Source organism: Lampetra planeri, chromosome 16, assembly GCF_965212315.1.
Source record: "Lampetra planeri chromosome 16, kcLamPlan1.2.h2, whole genome shotgun sequence".
In the NCBI taxonomy this organism is placed as follows: domain Eukaryota; kingdom Metazoa; phylum Chordata; class Hyperoartia; order Petromyzontiformes; family Petromyzontidae; genus Lampetra; species Lampetra planeri.
The window spans coordinates 7,030,967-7,055,080 of record NC_136122.1 but is presented as its reverse complement, the minus strand read 5'-3'; the positions used below and the strand labels follow the sequence as shown (position 1 = coordinate 7,055,080).

Below are 24,114 nucleotides of genomic sequence, written 5' to 3'. Positions count from 1 at the left end.
AGCCTAAGCCTTGGATCAGAGTTTCGTATTCATTAAACCAGATTTTAATTCCCCGAAATCGGGTTTAATTGTATTAAAGAAAAAACCCAATGCCTGCCGCTGGAAAAATCTGTTTTTTTCCACCCATGCTTCGGAAACCCACGTATAGCCGCTGCTACACGCGAGAGGCCCCAGAAGTGCCAGGCAGAGCCACGAGGCAGAGTAATGCGACGAGAAATCAATGGGCAGCTGCCCGGGCCCAACCTCGACCACACATAGAGAACAGCGCCAGTTCGGTGGGAACGCCGCCTTTGCAGAACACCTGAACCCAGTTGCGTTGTCCACCTGCAGAGGAACAGCAGCGTAGGCATGTGATTGCATGTGCACACAAAAAGACAAAGATTTCCATACTCTTAGTTCTTTCGGTAAAGTCACGTAGGTAAAAAATGAAATAAAAATTAATAAAAATAAATATTAATTTTAATTTCATTTTTTACCTGCGTGACTTTACCGAAAACAGGTCCCTGCGGGGTGGGCTGGTAGGAACGAATAACCAAAGAATATAAACATAATGTATTATTACACTTGTTTAGCCAGGAAAGCCTCACTGAGTGTAAAGGTTTTTGTAGGGTCCTGCCAAATGTTTGCAGTAGGGGGCGATGTTGCTACACGTAATCGGACGATACGAAGGGAGAGTTTGAGGCCTAGTTCTAGGCTTTAGGCCTAGCTGTAGGCTTTAGGCCGCTGTGAGTTAATTTTAAATTTAAATGTTTTAATTATTAATGTAAAAGCTTTAAATGTAAATGTTTCTATTTTTATAAAACATCAGGGAATGTAACATTGTTAAACATTAACTCCCTTTCACACACGCGGGGGTACGATTCGAAGGGAGAGTTTGAGGCCTAGTTCTAGGCTTTAGGCCTAGCTGTAGGCTTTAGGCCGCTGTGAATTAATTTTTTATTTAAATGTTTTAATTAAAAACGATCTCAGGGAATTATAAGGGAATGTTACACTTGTTTAGGCAGGAAAGCCTCACTGAGTCTAAAGGTTTTTGTAGGGTCCTGCCAAGTGTTTGCAGTAGGGGGCGATGTTGCTACACGGACGGACGGACGATATAATCTATTGTAGGCTGGTTCACTTCGTTCCTACCAGTATAACTAAGAGTATGAATCCTTGCAGTCACGAAAGCTTCAAATCTAGAAACAAAGATTTCCCCCTGCGTAGGCTGTATAGACTGTCGGGGCAAAACAATGTCAGCTTGCACCTATTAGGGCCGACGTGGCACAAGATATATTTTAAAAATTTACCAGGTAAGGCTTACCGAGCTATACGCTCTTTTTCAGAAGCGACCTGGCCACAAATGATAGCTCAACGAAGTGGCTTATCACGTGGACATTTATAGCAGCTAAATACTCTAAACGCAGCCCCGTTACACGGAGGACCTGGAGAAAAATCCACGCGAACACGGGCAGAACATCCAAACTCCAAATATATAGGCGTCAGGATCGGGATCAAACCCACGACCTCATGCATACAAGGCGAGGTAGTTAACATCTCTCCACCGCGGGTGATGGTTTGTGAAGGGCGGGCAAATGAGCAGTTCAGATATCACTCGCTACTGATGTTAGCCATGGCCTGGAATCGAACTCAGGCTGCCATATTCATCGCGCAGTGCACAGATTATTTGCTTTACAATATTACGACCGAGCTTGTATAGGATATTTGAGCTCCCAGTTCATCTAAAAAACCAAATCAGTTACATGCAGGCTCTGTGAGATTCTATGAGAATAGGGAATTAAAATCCTCACCCGTCGCATATATATATTTTTTAACCTGGTAACTACGGAGCGCCTTTAAAGGATTTATGTGAGGGGTGCCCTCTTCTGTTTATTCCTGAACTTTTTTGTTGTTGCTGTGTCAACATCTGCCTAATTCTTCGGAGAAAGGGGAGAGGGCCATTTGGCCTAAAAGAAAAAGGAGAGAAGGAAAAGAAAAGCTCTCTGGAATGCAAACAGTTTTCTTTTGCCTCCTCTTTTTGTGTGTGTGTGGGGGGGGGGGATCAGCCCGGGAAAGATAAGTCATCAGAGTCCAAAAGCAATACCCGTAAGTCATTTGCAAGGGATTGAAGAGACAGGAGGCTTAAGGGAGGGTGCATTTTCAACCAGTTCTAGCAATGAGGAATTTCAGGGACAAGTAGGACATTTAAAAAAAAAATAACCCGTAAAAACAAAGTTTTTCACTATAAATCCTTTATATGCGTGGCATCGGTTTTATTTTATTATTCATTTCTGTTTTTCTTGAGTAAGAGTTTCATTTTTATCACATTGGTATTTTAAATGAAATATGAAAAAAAAAAATCCTACAAAGTAGAACATTTTTTTAATTTTTTTTCACTAAAATAAATTGTCACGCACAACGAGTCTGTGTGCAATATGTTAGCTCGATTGGATCACGGGAAGTGGGTTACAAAAACGACCGAAAGATTTGCACGGTCGTAAGCGCGCAAGCAAGCAAGCAAGTGAACTTAATATAAAGTATTTAAAAAAAGACCTAGAAGGCGATGAACAATGTATCTGTTTTAAAAATGTGTGCATCAAGCTCCACGTAAGGTGGACCCAGAGGCGAGCATAAATGTTCACTTCAAAGGTCCCAGAGTACAGAGTGTGCCACTCGAGATGTGAGATACGGCCATGGCTGACGCCTCCATTTATACTTTGAAGATTTCAGGTCAATGACTTTTAAATGTCATAGCAACGATTTTAAGTTAATTGGTTGCGACTCTTGCTTCGACGTGTTGTCAGGGCAAAGCTCAATTGCTAGACCAACAGGCTCTCGGAAAGTTCAAATCCCACATTCACAGCCACGGTCAACTAAATCCATCATCCCTAAAGGGTTGCTAAAATGAGTACAACTTGGTGGAAAAGAGCAACTGTGTTTTTTTTTCTTCTCGTGACAGACTGGTTGACACTAGAGGTATGTGGAATTTCCACCACTGGCTCAGAACTGGTGAGAGGCGATGTTGTGCGTTTGAGCACGGGGGAAACTTAAACCTGGAGTACGGAGTGGACATTTGCTCGTTCCGTGGCTCCGACCCAGTCCCAACAGACTACAACATTGCCGATGTGGTTCCCACGAGACCGGCAGCTTTAGTGCCCCATTATGACCCACCATGTCGAAGTGCATATCCTATTCAACTCTACATTCTATTCAGTCAACTGCAAATGTTGAAGTCACGTACCGGTATTGCATTCATGGTTTATGCATCGTGGCCACCAATCCAAGCCCCTGTTCAGGCTCAAGCCTGCTTTTTTAGCTGCCAATATCTCACAAGATCGGGCACTCTCAGGTGCTATAGGCTTCGGGGCTAAGTTGTCAGCAGAGGGCAGTGCAACAACATTCATTGTTGTACTTTATTGTCCTCGAATCTTTCTGCTCCCTACCTTCACCAACCCACACTGGCCAGTGTGGTGAAGTATGTTCAATTAAGTCCCAAGACCTGCTTAGCGTGGAGAGACCCTCATCCAGCAGTGGATTGACAAATGGTTGTGCATGTACACACGTAGTGTCACTGTAATAATAAAAAAGCAAGTAAAAAGCCATGTGGTTCCCTGCTCAAAGGCGGGGCATTATTCTTCTCCATTTGCGATACTGAGCCGTTGGTGTACATTCCACATTCCTATGGAGGGGACCAGTTGCTCTGTAGTACCATGAATTAGACAACCTTAAGATACAATGTTTAAATCATCAGAATGAGATATAATACAAATGTTTGATGTTGCTGCATTGGCAGTGGTGCATAAGCAAGCACAATTAACAAACAAATAAACCTTCTACATATTCGTCAATAACACGGCCTTAAAATAAAAAAAATATATAAATAATTGCATTTTCCCCCAAGCGGTATAAATGGGAATGGACGTTAGAAACGTTTAATTACTATTTTCATGTTATCCGATTAGTCAGGTACTTAAATCGATATTTAGTAAACATCAATTACCTATATAATTGGATAGATAAGTCCGATGTGAAGCGTACAGAAAATGAATGCACAATCAGAATCCCAGCAGGGATACAAACAAGTTTATGTCCAACACCATGTAATTCTATAAGACATTCTTTCTTATCGAGAAAGATCGAGGACAAATGATTTCTATCTAAATTACAGCCCTAATTGGTTGAAATACGACGCACAAGTAAAGAACAAAAAAATAACTTCATTATTATATTAATGATTGCCCATATATTTAAAGTGTTTGAAATGTACATCCACAATCGATCAATGGATATGCCCATTCGTTTTCATTCAAATGGACCTTTGGCAAGGAGATAGTATTGTAAACAAAACTCCGTTTTATTGTTCTATATACCAGTGTTCATGAGAAGTGGGCACTCCATCGTTGTCGTCCCTGGCGTGGTTGTTGCTGTTTCTGCTTATTGGTAGTAGCAGCCTAATCAATCTTAATTCACCAACACACGTGGAAGCAATATGGGAAGCCACTAAAGCTGAACAGATGCTATCAATACACCGACGATACCAAAGATTAAGCACCTGTGAATATCTGAGCCAGATGACAATGGATACGGATGTGATTGGTAACATCTGGCCAGAGTCGCTGGCTTGAATCTAATAAGGTAGGAACCTCCTGGTTACACCAGCCCACAGAGGATTATTGTGTCCGTCCGTCCGTCCGTCGTGCATCCAAAAATGGGAGGGGTGGGCCTGGGTGGAGAGGGGAGGGTGGAGAGTGGCTGGGTGGAGAGGGGAGGGGCTGGGTGGGGAGGGTGGGGAGGGGCTGGGTGGGGAGAGGAGGGTGGGGAGGGGCTGGTTGGGGAGTGTGGGGCTGGGTGGGGGGTGGGGCTGGGTGTGGAGGGGCTGGTCACCCCGTGGTGCCCTTATAAAACTCAACGTTTAACCTACTCACGCCGGCTTGTGCCCACCCTCACAGTCGGCCATATTTGCAGAATACACCACGCCGCCGTTGACCCTGGCCATTGACCGAACAACCCAACGTTCCTACCAGCTCCCTCCGCAGGAATGTGTTTTTTGTCAGACCAAAGGGTTTTTGTAAAACGCTGTTGAGGAATATTATGAACAACTGTGTTTTGAAAGTACATTAACTCATACAATGTAACACTGCCGAATCAAGAGAATGCTGTGATTATTGGGTGAGAGAAAATATCAAGCAGTTAGGGCATCGTCATTAGGCATTTGATTCATTATTAGCTCCTCTTGGCGATTTGGCGAAATTCTACAATTTGGGGTCACAATCCAATTCAAAGAAAAAAATTTGGCTGTCTAATTTTGACTTTCTCATTTATATTGTGTTTGTTGAAATGTATTGTTTGTTGTGTCTCATGTGTTCCATCGGCCTAATGCAATAGTGGCATATGCTAATGTAATGTTTAACGTAAATCACAAGTAGATCTAATCAATTATCTCACACACACACACACATTACAATGCATTATCGGGAGAGTGAGTGCAGATTAATCAGTGAATTGATGCATCATTGCATACCATTAACAACAACCCCCCCCCATGCCATCCGTGGTAATGTCGTGAGATGAAGCGCACCGAGACGATCTCACTTTAAAGGAGTGCGACCCTTACGCGAGAGGTGAGGCCTTGATAACACCAGGTGGTGCTGGGTGTAACCTCCAGCCACACTTCACACGTAACATCGTTCAAACGTTGTTTGCTTTTCAACAATGTCGTTATGCTGAAAATCAGAATCCATTGCCATGTTTCATCACACGTGACAACTTGATTCTGTTTTCTTTGTCAGGTGGTAAAGGGTTATGGCTTTGATTGGCTTGTTACTTCAAACAATGTAACCCAAAATAAACCAATTATGAGTGAAACCCCCTAGATTAGAGAACGGCAAATAGAAGCGGATATCGGTGAAGTATTTCACAATTTAGAGAAAACTTGTACACAAATGTGAAAAAGCCAGGCACATATGCCCAATAATATTGCAATCCAATAGTGCAATAAACCGCTTTTGCAAAATATGTAAGGAGAGGAAGGTGCAAATGAAGCAAACGTTTCGTCCTGTACAGTATCTATGCATTTTTATGTTTGCACATTTCCAGGCACTGTGTCATAATGATGTAATGCAAAGGTCTAAAAAGGGCATGAACTGCCATTCCCATGGTTAATGGTGCAGCAGAAGTAGGGACAGCATTGTTAAGCTCTGTACCATATAATGTATTGCACTAACCACTGCTCCTACTTGTGAATGTTAGGTATGGAAAAAAACCTAAAACCCTTGCTAATATGTAATTTATATATGCGTGATTTACAATGGCAATATAATGGCTGTCATCTTGACACATGCTTCTCGGTCTCAAGAGAACCATGCAGAGGCCCGACATCAACGTTCGTGATTGCCAACTCCAGGTGGGACTCAGCAGTGGGAGCTTGAGCCAAAATACTTTAATTGTGGGTATGAGAGACATTGTTGACATTGGCAAGTGAATCATGTTGAATGCGATGCAAGTATAAATCATATATATAAAATATCTTAAATTACAGAGTAATAAATCCAGTGCTGAAATATTGCAAGTGAATGTTGGTATTCATGTTGAATTTGAACTAAATATAAATCATATAAAAATATATGAAATTACAGAAATGAGAGGACTAAATACTCTGCTGTGTTCCATGTCCACCTTGGTATGGTGTGGTAATACCAAGAGCTTACTTCTGCTGCTCGATTCTTTAAATCTGGAATTCGGATCATCATCTGAGCCCGAGCCACCGACTATGTAGAGGGTTACGATGCATACCTTTAACACAAAACAGAAAAAGGTGAATACTAACAGATAATGAATATCATTACTCATCAAGAAACTTTATTTATACAAAAAAAACAATGAAGACAATGGGCATGATTCGTCTATTTTGCTGGTAAATCTGGCCATATCAACAAAATTCAGTACCCTGTACCAACTCAGCACCTTCCTGCCATGCATTCGCCCCTTCGAATGGTGCCCCGGCAATTCTGTATGACATTGGGGTCAAACCTGCATGCCATTGGCCCCGGAGAATGCGTGGCAGCAGAGCCATTACTTTACATGAGGCTATATATATTTTGCCAATGCCACTCGTTCCTCCTACTTCTGGTGCCCCCTGCTGGCGACACTGTCGATTGTTAAAGTTTGGCCGCATCAAACAGTGGCAACGTCACATTTTGGCGAAGCAGAGAGCAGGATGAGCAGGTGGGCAGCTAACGGGTGGCATCTGTGAAAAAAGAGAATTATAGCTGCAGTATGAATGAATATTCTGATTCTGATGTTGCTCGCATCGAGTGTGCCAATCCTGCTAACATCCACTCGCCTTTCTCGTAAACTTCTTTCTCACTACCTTCGCCCGAGGTCCCTGATCTCGTTCTTGTCATTTGGCATACAACGACTGTATATTAGGAGTTTGAATAATAAAGTGGTTTATCGGGCAGATGAGAGCATTTTATCATATCAACAAAACTCAAGTTGATTTGTTACCGTGGCTGGGATGTATGTTTGAGCTCTTAAACATGTGCAATGAAGCCTAGAAATAATGTTCTAATACCCAATACAATTTTAAAATCATCGTAAAACTGCTTTGATATGACCTTTTGTGTAAAAAAATATACTATTGCTTTATAGTTTTGCTGAGAGCCCAATGGAATTCCACTGGATGTATTAAACCCTCAAGCCTATTATTTTTTCACACTAATAACCCAGTTAAATATTTTAATATCTCTTTAAACCCATGGTATATGAATCCTGATTTGAAGCTTTCGTGCCTGCAGGAATTCACTCTTTGGTTCTTTCGGTAAAGTCACGTAGATAGAAAAAAATAACTAATAAATCACGACGTTTCGAGAGCAACACAAGCCATCGTCTTCAGGTGAAACAATACAGCAGGCAGATTGCTGAGGAGGAAATGTAGTAGCCAAAGGTTATATAGACGTTTTTGGTGGGTTCAACCCAAGGGTAAGTGGGCAGGACTACGGATGGGATTTGCAAGTACATGTAATCGCAGAGAGGGTAGGGGTGGGTTCTATCTACGTGACTTTACCGAAAGAACAAGAGAATATGAATCCTTTTTATAGAAATAAAGGGACATTTATAGCATAGTGTGGTCCTAAAAGCCTTGGTGGTGTTCACCGATTGCCACAAAATCACAAGTGTTCGCCTGAGTTTGCTTCTGTAAGCTATTGAGATTGCCACAGGATCACTAAACCGACCTCCCCCTCCGAGGATTAAAACCAAAACGTCGAGGTTTGATTCCTGAGCAAGGTATTTGGGTTAATTTACTGAACCCTAAGAACCACGCCAACATTCAAAACAACCGCGGGCAGAGGTAAGGCCCCCTCAAAACCAAGTTCAAATATCCCACAACGCACAGGCGACAGCGTGCGCGTCGGCGCTCGCGATTGGCGGACGAGGGAACCGCCCCCCCGCCGTTGTCCAATCGTAGGCGCCGTATCATCGGCGACGTGCATCCAGACTGGGGATTTAAAATAGTGCGTTTCTCGGGCTTTGCGCGTTGAAATGGCCGCGGGACTCCGACGAATTTGTTCGCGGCCGTCGACATGGACAGCTTCGTCGCCGTGAGGTTATCTGGCGAAAGTTCGTCTCTGCATGCGACGCATTGTGAGGCTTTTGCTGTTGTTGTTGGCGCTGTTGCCCGGCGAGACGATGTCGTCAAAATCGCGGCTGTTATAACGATGGAGGAGGAGGGGAGTTTGGGGTGTGTAGAGTTAAGTGGCCCAAGTGGATTGCGAGGGCACACAAGCCCGTTGTGTGTGTGTGTGCACACACATAAATAGCAACAATACTACAATAAACAAGCAAACAAACGTGTTACTGTTGACTCTCTACAGATGGAATTGCGAGTTTGTGCGCGTCGAGCGCTCTGCTGTTATCGTGAAACGAAACGTGGGTTCTTGGACAGTAATTAAGGTTGTAGCGTGGTGGTTTTTATTAAATTAATGACGTTTAACTTGAGCTTATTTATTGGAGATCGAAGCGGGACAGCCGTCCCTTTTGGGGATCGATAAAATAGGGAACCACTTGTTAGCGGGAGTCCTTTTTAGAATTAACTCATCCCCGTCATAGTAATGTGGAATTTCCACCACTGGGTTAGTGTGTGGGGTGGGGTGTCATACAGAAAAACACCGCCTTAGCCTAGTTTGAGCCCAGTGTTCATAGTTTATTAACTTTTTTTTTTATTGCAAATCACCACGGAATCTGTGTAGAGTACGATACTTTATAATGCAGTAGCTGCAAGCGTCACACGTCGTTCTGGGTGTTGGCTCTCTTAAGCGAATTAAGCGAAGTTATTTGGTGATGTTGCGGTGGCAGTGGTGCCCCGGTACAATTAACAACTCCACATTCGTGAATAACGCCACTGTGTGTGGCCTTTTATATATGCAGTAGTATATAATGGGCAATGGTCCTTCTCCATAGCTCGTGGTTAGAGGCCAAAGAGGTTTAATAAGGATTGGGGACTGCACCTGATAACATTGGAGCCTGATGAGAAGAAAATGTTGTATTGCGATTTCGATTTAAAGCTTTCGTGACTGCAGGGATTCATCTTCTTGGTTCTTTCGGTAAAGTCACTTAGAAGGGAAATAATAAAATAATAAAAATAAACAATAAAATAATTTTGACGACGTTTCGGCCACAACGCAAGCAGGCGTCCTGCTTGCGTTGTGGCCGAAACGTCGTGAGAATTATGTTATTATGTTTTATTTTTATTATTTTATTATTTTCCTTCTAAGTGACTTTACCGAAATAACCAAGAAGATGTATTGTGATTATCAGTTTTTAAAAAGGCACGATTAGTTACCAAATACTAAGTACAAAGGTTGTTTTGTGTGCGTCAGCCCGGAACGTGAAGGAGTAAAAGTCATATCTAGAATTATCGATGACAATGTTTGCACTTTTGTTACCTGTCTGTATGTGAGACGAACCCACATTTTTGTGTGTGCCACACATGGCCGCGGAAAACGATGATTTTGGCGTAATTGAAAAATAAAGATGATAATGAGGCTTTGACGACCCCACAATTAGTTTGACAATACTTCATAATATTGGGTTGGATTGTCCTGCAGGTATAATGGCAATTCTTTAAATACTCGGAAGTTGTCACGTGGACAAATACTCCAGTTGATTTAGTGGATAGAGCATTTTAATTATTGTACAGCCATGTTATGTAGTGTATAATACATGTTAAGTTATAGGTTCATGTTAGCGAGTTTATAGTAAAATTATATTGGAGTATATAACAAAAAATTGAGACTGCGTGTCAGACTCGCAACATTCTCTTTACATATCTTTTGCACTGTCTCCTTTTTAATTCTTAAAGTTATGTTCGTACATACCCATAACGTTATTTTAACGATACATATTTGTTTAATGTACATAAGTATAGTGTGCTCTTCAAGCTGCATCATAAATTCATTGTAAACCACTGTCAATTAATATTGTACTGGAATGTATTCACAGCTGAATACATTACAACACATTATTGATTTGAACAGTTTGCCAAATTCCATTAACCACTTGATCTTTGGAGTCCAAGGGATGTACTCAACCCCAGCATAGTAATGTGGAAACACACCTCTGCCTCAACACTGCAAAGTGGTAACGGATGAGCAGCACCGCACGGCTGTGCTGTTTTTTTAATTGTGTTTCTATCTTTAAAAAAAAACACAGTCCGCCTGCAATAACATACACTTACTTGTGTGCTGGTATCAAGTGTCACTTGTCAGGTGAGATTTCAGAGGGAATTACATGAATCTCACATCGCACGGAATTGATACGACTTTGCCGAACGCCACGAGCTATGATTTAATGCAGTGCTTCACAACGTTTTTGGTATGATGGCCCCCAATCAAGAGCACTTACTGAGCCCACAATACACAAGTCCACGCCGTTAGTCAATGTGGCGTTTTAGACCTTTATTGTATGCTGTGTATTCTTGGAACCGCTATGTGGCGCTGACGTTCGTGCAAGTCGTGAGTATCATCAGACCATATGTAACACTACGCTGGTCGGTGAGAAGGAAGGTGGGAACCAGATGGAGTATAGAAAATAACGTACAGCAAATTTGATCCTTCTGCTCAGCATTCTGTCCAGCATTGCAGCACCACGGTCTAAAGCCTATAACACCTATTCTTAGGTTTTTTCGGTAAAGTCACGTAGGTAAAACATAAAAATTAATTAAAATAAAATAAAACAAATCACGACGTTTCGGAGGCAACACAAGTCTCCGTCATCAGGTGGGACCGTCAGGGATTACATCTTGAATCATTGCCTCACTTGATGCAGCTAATTCGGCTGTGACGGTCCCACCTGATGACGGAGACTTGTGTTGCCTCCGAAACGTCGTGATTTTTGTTTTATTTTATTTTATTTTCATTAATTTTGATGTTTTACCTACGTGACTTTACCGAAAAAACCTAAGAATATGAATCCTTGCAGTCACGAAAGCTTCAAATCTAGAACCTATAACACCTTTCATGCAATGGTGGTCGCCCATACAAGCGCTATCAAAGCTAAACCTTTAACTTCGCTTTCAAAATTATAATGAGATTGGGTAAATTGTGGGTGTTTTGGTGATAGACTGTCTGCCTAATACTGGACTGTGATCACAACTCATTGCTTTCATCCTGCGGTGGATTTATGAAGGGTAATAAGTGTAAACATACTGTAGTGCTATTGGTGGTGCATTGTTAACAGTAATTAGAGCATTACATGAGTGAATTCAGTGAATTAGTGTATTTTTTTACCCAATGACCTAAGTTCAAGGTCTGGCAAGTCAAAACTGAACTGATTCCTGGACCTCTGCCCCCCTTTACAAACTTGCACTGACCAGCGTGGTGAAGTATGTTCAAACAACCATCTTGACCCACACAGTACGGGGAAGCTATCATCCAGCATTGGATTCACAAAGGGCAGTCTATGATTTTTCATGTTTTTAATCTTCTGCACTTGCAAACATGTAGATGTTGGCATGCAGCAATTTGGTGGAAACCCACTCAGGTATAGTGGTATGAGACAAATTAACCAACATGTAGGGATCCCCACTATCCAGATGTAATGAATGATTGTCGGATAACTCTGTTGCAGTACGACATTTTTTGTTTATGAACATGCAAAGATGTAAAATGCACACACGGCATCAACATTAATGTGCGCAGGCTGAACACATTACATGATGTGATTTGCGGTAGAATGTTACGTGGTGTATAATTGCAAGAAATAGTCTTGCAGGTTTTAAAAAAATTATTTGGTATTTTATTGCCCATTTAAAGTGTTTCTTGCACACAGGTTTTGAGCTCAAGAGCGCATGGTTGCTGCATCAGGAGACGTGGATTGAGCTGTTGATCATAATGTTCAACGTGGTCATCTTGTGCTCCCTCATCTCCATATCCCTCACCTTCTGGGTTTTCTCACTCATGCTCAACTATCACTATGGTAAGGAATGGGCTTTAGCCTTTATAACTGGACAGAGGGATTGTTCAACATCAATATTTTGTTACTATAAACCTCGTTTGCTGCTTTCAGTTAAAATATGCTGTGGGTTTGTTGCATTTTGTTATTTGGCTCCTTGAGTTTGTTGCCAACAAAGACATTTACAATGGCTTGATAAGAAGTAAATTAATCCACCTTTTCAACAGTAGGATATACAATTGGCAAAAATAATGAAATTGCAGAACAGAGGTTATTTTAGAAACCTTGGTGTGCACCGTATTAAAATGTATTCAATTTATTATTCCTTATACCACTTAAGAATTGTTATCTTTCACAATTTTCTGGAATATATATTTTCTTACGTAATTAATGAGTAGAACCTGTAGACATTGTATGCTTTTTTGTTCAATATATTTTTTTACATTGGCTGCTTCTGTGTGTAATGTAATAATGCGAGTTAATTAACATTTTCCCACCAGTATTTTTCATAATAATGACCATGTGTATATCGCTGTAATCTGGTTGTGTATTTTGCAATTCCAATAAAGAGTGAATTCAAAGGACCAGAAATGATTAATTTGATAGTGAATGCAACATTTTGTGTCCCTTTATCTTCCACATGCAGTGAACCTGATAGAATATTAAACACGTCTGAAAAATGTTCTTAGTGTGTAATCGTTATTCCCAATATTTCAGTGACAACATGCTTCACACTTTTTAATAAATGAAACCGCATTTGGGGTGCCTCAGCGTGTGAACTTCACTGAACTGTGACGCAGGAACTTTGACTGTGTCTCCTTGGCGCTGGTTGCTCTCTGTGGTCATTCCATTATTCATCACTTACCGAGGGCTGCAAAAGAAAAGTCTGGATCGAAGCGGTGCCATGGCAGGTAAACTGCACTGCGTCTTGTCGGCACTGAAATACAAGAGTGGAAACGGATATTGTGACACATTGAGTATGACCCATTGTATACCTGTCACTTTTTGCATTCGTGCATTTTCTCTCTTGGGCTTCATTTTATTCCCATCGGCAATTTTAAGTGTATCGTGAATGCAGCTGAATTTACAACTGGAATACAATACAGTTCTACGTTCAGCTGCATTTGCAGAAAAAAACACCACCTTTCATAACATATCCCTCACACGTGAAAAGGGTGTGTTTTATTATTTTTGCTTTATTTTGAACAAAATGCATGCGAGTCATGATGTATAGAAAAATTCCACCCAATGGTATCGAAACGTACACCTGCCTCTGTGTGTTACCTTGCGTTTGGCGGGAAGGGGTGAGTGGTGGCAAAGTTATGTTTATAAAAAAAACACTCAAATTATTCTTGCGATGATTGAAAATATGCTATATGCTGTCGTGTTTATGCTTCACGTTTGTTTGCGAATCGGTTAGCACATTTGTTTCGCGATGAAGTTTTAATTGACAGTTATTGTTTACATCTTGCTGTTTAATAGTTCCTAAAAAGGTATTTTCCTTAATTGAGGTGTTACGTTTTTAGTGGTGATCCGTTTCCCTTTCATATTATTTTCAGATGAAATGCATGGTTTGAATCGTATTGTGCAATAATTGTTTAAATTATTTTTCATGAAATGTTAACTTTTATTTTAGTGTAAGCATGAATGCAATTTTTGTAACTTATAATAGATTTTTGTATCGGGTCTCTTTATCTGAGTACAATGCCCACCTCTGCGTCGTACATCCTCCTCCACCCGACAGTAAAATATATAAAGTCACGTGAACAAACATGGCAATTTACTATTGGCACGTGAATAAACTTTAATAAATTTGTCTGTGTCAGCTGGAGGAGGGTGTCACATTGGCATTAAACTTTTGATTTCTTACAAAAAATGATGAATCGTCAAACAATTAATATTTTGACACATTTAAAAAATATATATTTTAAAAATTTTCTTCTTAGGATCTGCAAGCAGCATGAAATCTAAAAATACTTTTTCATGTGCCCAAGTGTTTCTCTGCTGACAGCCAACGAATGGAAATAAAAACCAACTGAAATACGCAGTGACAGTTGTGTCAGAGTAGCTCTACAACTTGGATAGAAATGCCAAAAGTTATCCCCTTCTGGCTTTCCTCAAATAATTGCATCTCCTTAGGAAGAGTTTTCCCCTAGAGGGCAGTGCCTCTCAACCAATTCACCTTTTCAGCTTGTGCCGCCGGAAAACAGATTGTTTGTCAGTCACAATCAATACAGTTGAACCAAACTACTCTGAATGGTCAATGTGGCTGTGTTAGCCCCCCAACCTATGGCGTGATCTAGCAGTCTGTAAACCAAGGCTTGGGTTTTGTAAGCCGGCAATTCATTATGGAAGACGAACTGTAATTAGAAATTCATGAAAATGTCAATGTAATATCTGCTGCAGGGAAAATGGATGCTACCGTATTCTTGTTTCATGATTATGGTCATGCAGCTACTAATTTGCAGCTGCGTTCTGAGTTTAGTGAACACATTAAAATGCATTTTTGAAAAGCTGTTTTAATTTCGTGCACCACAGATAAGGTAGCACAATAATTAATTTGAATGAAGAGAATAAATTGAGAATTTTCTACAGTTCACAAAGCAGTAATTTATACCCAAGGGGGAATATTTTTCTTATGTGTTTTGTTTGGTGGGTAATACTTAATGGAATTGCTTTTCCAGTCAATTGTCAACATTATTTCATCCCAAGATGAAGCAAATATAATATCTGAATATAAATTGTTAGCCGCTTATTCACCGTCTAGTATGCAAATTATGTTTTAATAGGATGAGAAATAAATACATTTAGTTTGCAGGTTATTCATTACAATAAATACAATTATAATACAGTTCTTAGAATGTCGACTTGTCTAATGCGATGTAGTTGGGGCATTCACTTTCATTACAACTTTCCAGTGCGCTAATTTTACTTAGGGACCTATTAACAAACTGCGTTTAATATGACTAAACCTTTTTCGATTTAAAGCTTTCGTGACTGCAGGGATTCCTCTTCTTCGTTGAAAGACAGCGTCCGAATGGTGTTCATTCGGACGCTGTCTTTCCGACAGCCCTGTTCTTCACCTGAGGACGGCTGCTTGCGTTGTGGCCAAAACGTCGTGAGAATTGTATTTTATTATGTTTTATTTTTATTCTTTTATTATTTCCCTTCTACGTGACTTTACCGAAAGAACCAAGGAGATGAATCCCTGCAGTCATGAAAGCTTTAAATCGAAATTGAATGTATAATCTCATATTCTTGTTTTTTATCTAAATGTAATTTGTCCTGTGGGTGTTTTGGAGTTGTTCCCAAAGCAGTAATGAACAATAACGATGACCGCTTTACTGCAATATGATTTATCCCAGGGCATTTTGAGGAATTGTCGTTATTCAGGGTAGTTATTTTTATCAAGAATAGATGCCTCTATGGTCCATTTTACTGTATTTTGTCTTTCTCATTTGCTCTCTATCACTTGTAATATTTTGTTCACACTATTAATCTAAACGTACAATGAATCATATATGCATACCGTTTGCATGTATTTTGAAAAAAATATTTTCAAATGCTGAATTTGATGCATTGTAATGCCTTATCGAGACTTTTTGTTCAGAATGCCCATTAAATTGGTGTCTCTTGTCCACAGCACTGATTGTCGGGTTTGTGTTAACATCTTCAAACTACTGCTTCTTTGCATCAATGCTGGTGTTTTATATGACCTCCTCATGGCTCACTAAGTGGAAGGGCGAGATAAAGAAACGGCTGGATCCTGAGTATAGAGAAGGTGAGTACACTCAGTTGATGGAGCAAATAAAACTGTAGCTGTTGCTCTAGAGGCTAAACTTAGAACGGTGACAAACATACGCAGTTACCCGTGGCAGGGCTGTTCTGAGACTCAATTCAGAACCAGTGATCCCTAGCGGGTTTAAAGAAATCCCCTTTGGCATATATGGCCAATAAGCTGCACTACCAGTGTACAAACAGTAAATGATTTGTGGCTTTGCTTGTGGAATGTTAAAACATGTTACAGGGCACTCCGCTGATTCCCTGGGGCATAGGAACCGCAGTAACCTCAAGATAAATCTTTGTTCGGGTTTGCAGAGAGTGAATGTTATTCATTACAGAAGACGCGGTTAAATGATTGTTATAGACTTTGGCACGTTCATTGCCATAACATACTGGGGGTTGCATGAACCAGCTGTGTACATTTTAGCTGCAGAGATTTTCCTAAACACAAAAATATCCGGCACTTTTTCTTGCCCTTTGTGATGGGACAATACATACTGTGCCTCAAGGAAAGTTTGTTCCTGTTTCATTTTACTGGCCAGACTTTGGGAACCACAGTGTTAAATGTCAGCTTTTAACTGCAGGAGGGTGACCATCGAATCATGTCGACCGCAATTGTCCTTTGCGGTCTAAAGCAGTTTGGTCTCCACTACTTTTTAAAAATCAATGCTAATTTAATATGGCATAGGCAAGTTAATTCACATATTTCTTAGTGCATTGCTCCTTCCCTAATAGTGCGAACTTGGCAGCAGATGGTAATAAAACATCGCTTTTAAATCGCAAGCATTCGTAACGGGAATTTCATTGGCTTGTTATACAGCTTGGACATTTAGGGATTTGCCATTCAGGTACTATATCTTGCTGTGAGTTGGAAGAAGTAAAAAAAATGTGCATGCTCTTCAATTATACAACTTGCAGACACATCGGGGTAATTATTTGAGCGAATGCTGCACAAAACCTTTGTTGCTGTGTTTGTTTCTTTTTAGGACATTTTTATTTGACCATTGCATCGCAAAAATAGTTTTCCTCTGCATGCTCATGCTGGTGATTGAAATTGTATTGATATAAAATATGAAATTGCATTTGATCTTTATTTTTGTTCTACCCATTGTGTTTTTGGAATATGCTAATAACTATTCCATGTAGGAATACAATGTTCATGAATATTTTCTGCCCATAAAAAAATGTTTCTGCCCTTAAGAATATGAAATAATGCGATCACGTTTAATTTGGTGACTCATTAATGAGCAAAAGGGCATTTGTGCCTTTGGGCGTATATTTATATATTGCACAACAAATGTGTGTGTTATGTCCACATGTCCATGGAATGACAGTGGTTAGCGTATTGTGCTACAAACCCTTTAACGTGCGATTGGTTTCCCGGCCATGGCTAACATCTCGCAAATTGTATCAGAACATTTTCTGAGCCTTCCCGAAGCCGATTCAGCCTTAAAGGAATACCTGATGGAGTGTGTAAACAGCACTGGGGAGACTAAAGGTGGCTGGGTGTGGTGATAGTCACACCACCACATCTTGTGGTGGTGTGACTGGAAGATCTTGTGGTGAGGGGTGTCATAGTGGCGAGATGTTAACTACCTCTCTTGGTATACAGGAGGTCGTGGGTTTGATGCCGACCCACCTGATGCCTGCTATATATTTGGAGTTTGCACATTCTCCCTGTGGTTGCGTGGATTATTCTCCGGGTCTAGTTTTTCCCTCAACATTTTCAGTATTTGTCTGCTATAAATGTCCATGATAAGCCACTTCGTTGAGCCATCATTTGTGGCCAGGTCACTTCTGAAAAGAGCTATAATGTAAAGCTCAGTGGGCCTTACCTGGTAAAATAGAAAAATAGTATCTTTTGCCACGTCGGCCCTAATAGGTGCTACCTAACATTATTTTGCCCCAACAGTCTATAAAGCCTACGTAGGGGGAAATCTTTGTCTTTTTGTGTGCACATGCAACCACATGCCTACGCTGCTGTTCCTCTGCAGGCGGACAACGCAACTGGGTTCAGGTGTTCTGCAACGGCGGCGTTCCCACCGAACTGGCGCTGCTCTATGTGATCGAGGTTGGGCCCGGGCAGCTGCCCATTGACTTCTCGTCGCACTACTCTGCCTCGTGGCTCTGCCTGGCACTTCTGGGGGCCCTCGCGTGTAGCTGCGGCGATACGTGGGCCTCCGAAGTAGGGCCGATTCTGGCTCGCTCGTCGCCGCGCCTTGTCACCACGGGCTGCAAGGTGCCCCCTGGTGAGTGTGCCCGGTCCGCAACCCCTTTCCCACGTGACTGGTCGACTATATTTACCAGTAACTGTACAGGACTCTTAATGCCCCATGTCAGACCCGGCTCGGTTGTGAATTCAGTTTTGTATCATTCGATTGCAAGTCTTTTCTTCTTGTTGAGGTTCTTCGTCCAATACTATAATTATATTTTATTTACAGCCCTTTTGTCAATCCACTGCTGGATGAGGGCTTTTCTAGTCCACGTGGCTTATGCGGTTATTTGACTGTGGTTCATCACGCTGGTCAGTGCGAGTTGGCGATGGGAGGGAGCATGAATGTCGGAGCATAGAAGTACAGTACAGTAATGTATGTTATTGCACTCTGCCCACTGCTGTCCACCTCGGCCCAATGTACGCCATGATATACTGTCCCCTTTTTCGCGAGTACCTGTGAACATCTTTTTCTTTTGTATAGCAAGTTCTGTACTCTGCGTCAACGTCACTGCTTCCCCGCCTCTCCAGCAACCCACACCACATGAATGTTTGGACTTTGTAATTGATCGAGCAGCAGCACAGTGGTTGCAACACAGTGGCGAGTTCGATTCCTGGCAACGGCTAACATCGGTGGCGAGTTCTATTTCAACTGGTCTTGGGCACCTCCATCGCCAACCTGCACTGACCAGTGTGATGAAGCGTGGTCACAACCCCCGCGACTTGCACAGTGTCAAATAGGCTGCACCTCCGACGAGCAAGTTTGGCTACGTAAAGTGCAAAATAAGTTTTACACGCATATAGCCCTCGCCCAGCAGTGAATGGATAAAAGGGCTGTACATGTACAATCGCTGCATCCACGTGATGACCGTGCACCTTCCCACGCAGGCACCAACGGTGGTGTGACAGTGGTGGGGCTACTCGCCAGCCTGTGCGGTGGACTGTTGGTGGGGCTTGCCTTCTTTGTGACGCTCACTGCCTTGAGCTCGCGAGAGCTCGACCGCGTGCCCTCCCAGTGGCCGCTCATTGTCTACGGTGGTGTGGCCGGTCTCCTGGGATCCCTGATCGACTCGTATCTCGGCGCCTCCATGCAGTACTCGGGTAGGTGTGCGTGTCCAGTCGGGCTCCTTTGCTGTCCTCCCCGTAGCCGTGCGCAGTTTACTTTGACGAGCGGTAGTGCATCTCGGAGGCTGCCGAATGGCTCGGAGTTCAGAGCGCTGAGCTGGCTCTGCTGAGATCTTGGGTTCGAATTTAGGAAGCCGCCTGTAATTAAAAGTGGGTTCTCAAGTGTAGTGATTTTATGGTCTCTCACCCTGATCACCAGTGTGACTGTACACAAAAATACTGAATTTAGCAACATTTCAGCTCGTGTAAAAGTGTCCACCCATTGTGCGGACTAAAGCTCACTTGTGATATCAGCTTCTATGGTCTACAACACAAATGGTTGCACTGCTCTGTGAGACATCCAAATGGATGCTTTGTCTCATTATATGACAAGCGATGGCACAGTCAGAATCAAATGGGTTAAAAGATAAAAAGAGTGGCAGTAGATCTCAAAGTGCTTGGACCAAAGGAGCTTGCACTCCTGAAGGTGAATACATTGTTTGGCGCGGCTTGAAAAGACGTAGGTGCTCCTGTGACTCGCCAGGAAAGCCTTTTATACTTCTCTCCGGTGCTGTCAGCAACAGAGTTCACTTTTCAGCCTTTGCCAAAGAGGGGGAGGTGTTGATCTCCTCACCTTGTACGTAGCTGGGATGGTATTGACATGGGAGGCAGTCTTTGAAGTGTAGTTTGGAGAGGCCATGGTTTTCCACTTTGGCAGTGTTTGTGCTTTTTAGCTGCTATGCGACTTATAGCAAAGATGTGTGATTGAAGGTCACGATGGTCTTTTTGTAGTGCATATTTGTGTGTGTGCGCTTGCACATCATCACCAAGACGCTTCTTGAAGTGGTTTTACAAAACATTTCAACGCCATAAACGTATACAACTGTAACAAACTTTCTTCTGCAAAGTCTCTCTGCTGTCCGTGAATTCATTTATTTCCCTCCAGTTCTTTTGCTGCCTTGCTTTATCCACGTCTCCTCTCTGCCCTACTTTTATTTATTACGCATCGACTCGTATGCAACAGAGGCTTACGACGAATCGCCCTTTCAGCTTTGTGACGTGTGATCAAACCCTATCGAGTCGTGACGGTGCAACCGATTTTAAAATCGATTTGTGTCGCTAAGACTCGGCAGTAAAACGTGTACATGTCTGCGCAGGATACGATGAGCACCGCGGCGTCGTGGTCAATGTGCCGTCAACACAAAGCAAGCACATCTCTGGAAGGCCAATCTTGGACAACAATGGTGTGAACCTCATTTCTGCTGTTATAGTTGCTGTCATGTTCCCAGGATTTGCGTGGGCATTCTGGCCCCGTCGCTAAACAATCCGTTGGCGTGACGAACACTTGAAGGACTGTAATGGTGCGAGGGGTATACAGTCAGCAGAGCTTTGAGGATGAAGATGCTTACAAAATAGCTGCACCATCAACCTATTGTTAGTCAATTAAAATGTGTACCAATCGCATTGTGATTTTGTGTTAGAAGTCTCGATGATTTGTACCGTGCATATCCTAGTACAATTCTAAGTCAAGTTTGTGGCCTTTGCAAGTGGTTGACCACCCGTTGTACCAAGTCAAACCATTTGGTTATAGATACTCTCAAGTAGAGAGGGGTGGATTAACAGACATTTAAACTGAATTTGCCATAAATAAGTAACTGCATTTGCAGGATCGGTTGTAACAAAGATTGAATTAGAAGCCAATCGAACTGCTCACACTATATGGAGCGTTTCAATATTATAACCTCTAGTGTCAATGTACCTGTTATAAGCATATACTGATGGAGTATTGAAATACTCCTGATAAATGGTAGGTGCAGCTTTTTAAAGCTTATTTTTCTCAAAACATTTCAAATGCCCCTTATAATACATAATTTTTAGGGATCTGTAATTTTTAGCCTAATAATAATTAAGAATTTCATTTATATGGCTCTTTTCAGCAGCGTGGTACCGACAGATTTGCCTCCAGAGCTGACATGACCATGTGTGTGATTTATCTTTTTCAAAGACCACTCTGTCAACTTCAGTTTTCACTACAGCACTTGTCAGCATTTGGACCTAAATTCTTGATAAAAAAACCTTAGTCAACAATAAATTGGTGCGTCTTGACAGCAGCTCAGCCACACTATTCCAGAGACGACTTGCGATTTGAATTAAGGTAGATGCCACTTTATATTTATACATTTTTCACAGCATAAAATTGGGGAAAAAACAATCCTTTGTTTGCGTATAGTGATGTGGATATTCTGAAACGTTATCATGGCTTAACATTTCTTGGAGGGCCATTTCTTGTACATTACACGTCAGCTGATTGTAAATGGCCATTGCCAGGTATGGTTCTTACGCGTGAATCTCGTGCATGGCAGATGGGCCAGTTCTGACTGCAAGCCATTGTAGGTTGCTTTGTGAATTAACGGGCCTCTCCTCCGATTCGCACTCCAAGGTGTACGGCACTTAATAACTTCCTTACCAACTTACCATTACTACCACTGCCACCTCTGACACTTTTTGCATTTACTAATTTTTTCTGCATGTATCCTTGTTCTTAAAAAAATAATAAGGCAATGGTGGTTCAGCTATTTGGTAAATATTTTGAGTGAGCCATCTCTTTTGCAGAATAGCTTGTAGAGGACAAAGTCAAGCTTGGGGAACAAGGCCTGTACAATACTGAGGATGTTGGCTGCTGTTAGAGATCCTTGAGTTGTTGGTGATTGGTTACGGAGCTCTGGGAGGGCTTTAAGACTTAGGTCTGAATCTAAAGTAATTCATGTCATTTATCATGAAACTATTATGATGGATGGGGGCAGAAATAGCTGTTTTCACGTACAAATGCAGTGGAAATATCTAAACATTATTGACGAGGTATAGAGGGAACAGCAATGTCGAATATATATTCCTCGTTGAACACTAATTCTTACCTATTTGCCTTGACAATCTAACTGATTTTTTTCCCTCCAGTAGTAAAGATGCTTATCTTTCATCTCGGTGATGTATTTGCTTTAGCTCTTGCGTGTAATCCAAATTTCTCACGGAGCTTAGTTCTTCCCATGAGTGGCACCCTTCACACCGTGGATAAAATAACATACAGCCCTTTGCCAATCCACTGCTGAATGATAAAGGCCTTCTGCCGTCCGGTCGCCGGGTTAATGCTGAAGTGCGCCAATCGCTGCCACTACTCCCCATGGATAAAATAAGTTCATGGCAAAGCAGAATATTGTTATTGAGTAGCAAAGTGTTTATATTGAAGTCCAGTTAATTTTGCTTTGCGTGCACAAGAAAGGATGTTATTTCTTTTTTCGTGTGCATTAAATAGAGTTGCTGCGTCTGCAGCAAATAAATATATGAAAGTGTTTATCAAAAAATGCTGTTTAAACAGTTAGATAATACGTTTCTTTGGACTTTATGTCTGGTTTGCACATTGATATAACGTTGTTTTAATATACTTTAATTGCGTTTACATGCACTATGCAGAAATGCAATCGTTTTTTGTACTTGGATTTACACATGATTGCAAATGTTGGTTGGTAGAGACCAACATAATTCCTATTTTCAGGCTTAAATGCAGTTTTTTAGGCTTGCTCAAAATTACGTTGATTATCGTCAGGGCATTATCATCGAATGCCTTGCAGGGTTTCCCTGAGGGAGTATGCATGGTGCGTCGTGGACTGCTAGAGGTGCATTTTATTGAGCGACAGGCCCCCCTTGTGCTTTTCAGGGAATTATGGCAAAGGCCGACAGTGCACATAGAAGATAATTGTCATTTTCTCTTGAGAAAACGTATTCCTCACTACAATAAAGGAGCATTTTCTTCTGAATCAAATGATGTTGGTTAGAGTTCACTTTCTTGAGCTTGTTCTCTTAGTTGGAACCTTTCCTGGCATACTTTATTTGTTTCATGCATTAGGCCACATTCTTGTTAACCATTCGAAGTGTTTTTTTTTCCGTATTGCATATGGCTTGGATTTAAATCCTTTTGAATGGGGAAAAAATTATTGGGGCACAATGCGACTGATAAAGATGAATCTTATCAAGCTCTACAAAGTACACCGCGCCTCTTGTTCATGCCATGGCTGATGCATATTGCAGTCTTCCAGTGTCGTAACGAGGCTGTAACCGTTTCTTTTTGCACTCTGCTGCACATACACACGGTACGTTCACTTAATCTTGAACTGGGTCATGCACCAAATTTCGAGCACGTGCCCCATACGGATTTCAAATGTTTTTTATTTGTTCACAATGGGATTGTGCACGGTCTCACTTTTTTATGCTTGTGTGCATTTGCTCAAAGCCATATTATTAAACGTTGGACTTGTTTTATTTGACCACATGGATGCAGAAACCACGCACATTGATTTTACGTTTTCTTGTCAATCTTAAGTAAATATGCTTTTACGTAAAAACTGGAGACTGCTACTTCGATGAATGTCTTGACGAAAAATGTTATGTTTGAATAAAAATAAACTGCACTGATAAAAAAAATGAATCGTCTTTGTTTATTTGAATCGAGATGCCTATTAAAATTAGTTACACATGCTTTGAAGGCAGTTGATTTTATTTGTGATTGGCACATTTTATCAAGGTAAATTTGCACC

The 24,114-nt window shown here is 41.5% G+C and overlaps 1 protein-coding gene across 3 annotated transcripts; it reads left to right on the top strand.

Annotated features, from left to right (window-relative positions):
• Positions 1-5,579: 5,579 nt before the first annotated feature.
• On the top strand, positions 5,580-24,001 carry TMEM19 (transmembrane protein 19). Of its 3 annotated transcripts, none has more exons than XM_078601445.1 (7): positions 5,580-5,597; positions 12,304-12,450; positions 13,227-13,337; positions 16,070-16,207; positions 18,204-18,458; positions 19,310-19,522; positions 20,683-24,001. In XM_078601445.1, the coding sequence occupies exons 2-7, from the start codon at positions 12,366-12,368 to the stop codon at positions 20,844-20,846; spliced, it is 966 nt and encodes a 321-aa protein (XP_078457571.1). In that variant the 5' UTR covers positions 5,580-5,597; positions 12,304-12,365; the 3' UTR covers positions 20,847-24,001. The 3 variants fall into 3 exon arrangements, with proteins under 3 accessions (XP_078457571.1, XP_078457569.1, XP_078457570.1); XM_078601443.1 differs by lacking the exon at positions 5,580-5,597 and adding an exon at positions 8,477-8,619; XM_078601444.1 differs by lacking the exon at positions 5,580-5,597 and adding an exon at positions 8,479-8,595.
• Positions 24,002-24,114: the final 113 nt, after the last annotated feature.

Bases quoted from the DNA above. Each gene is read 5' to 3' on its own strand.
- TMEM19 (XM_078601443.1), top strand. From the start codon at position 8,559: ATGGACAGCTTCGTCGCCGTGAGGTTATCTGGCGAAAGTTCGTCTCTG. The intron at 8,620-12,303 runs GTGAGGCTTTTG...TCTTGCACACAG, and splicing joins GTCTCTGCATGCGACGCATT to GTTTTGAGCTCAAGAGCGCA. The intron at 12,451-13,226 runs GTAAGGAATGGG...ACTGTGACGCAG, and splicing joins CATGCTCAACTATCACTATG to GAACTTTGACTGTGTCTCCT.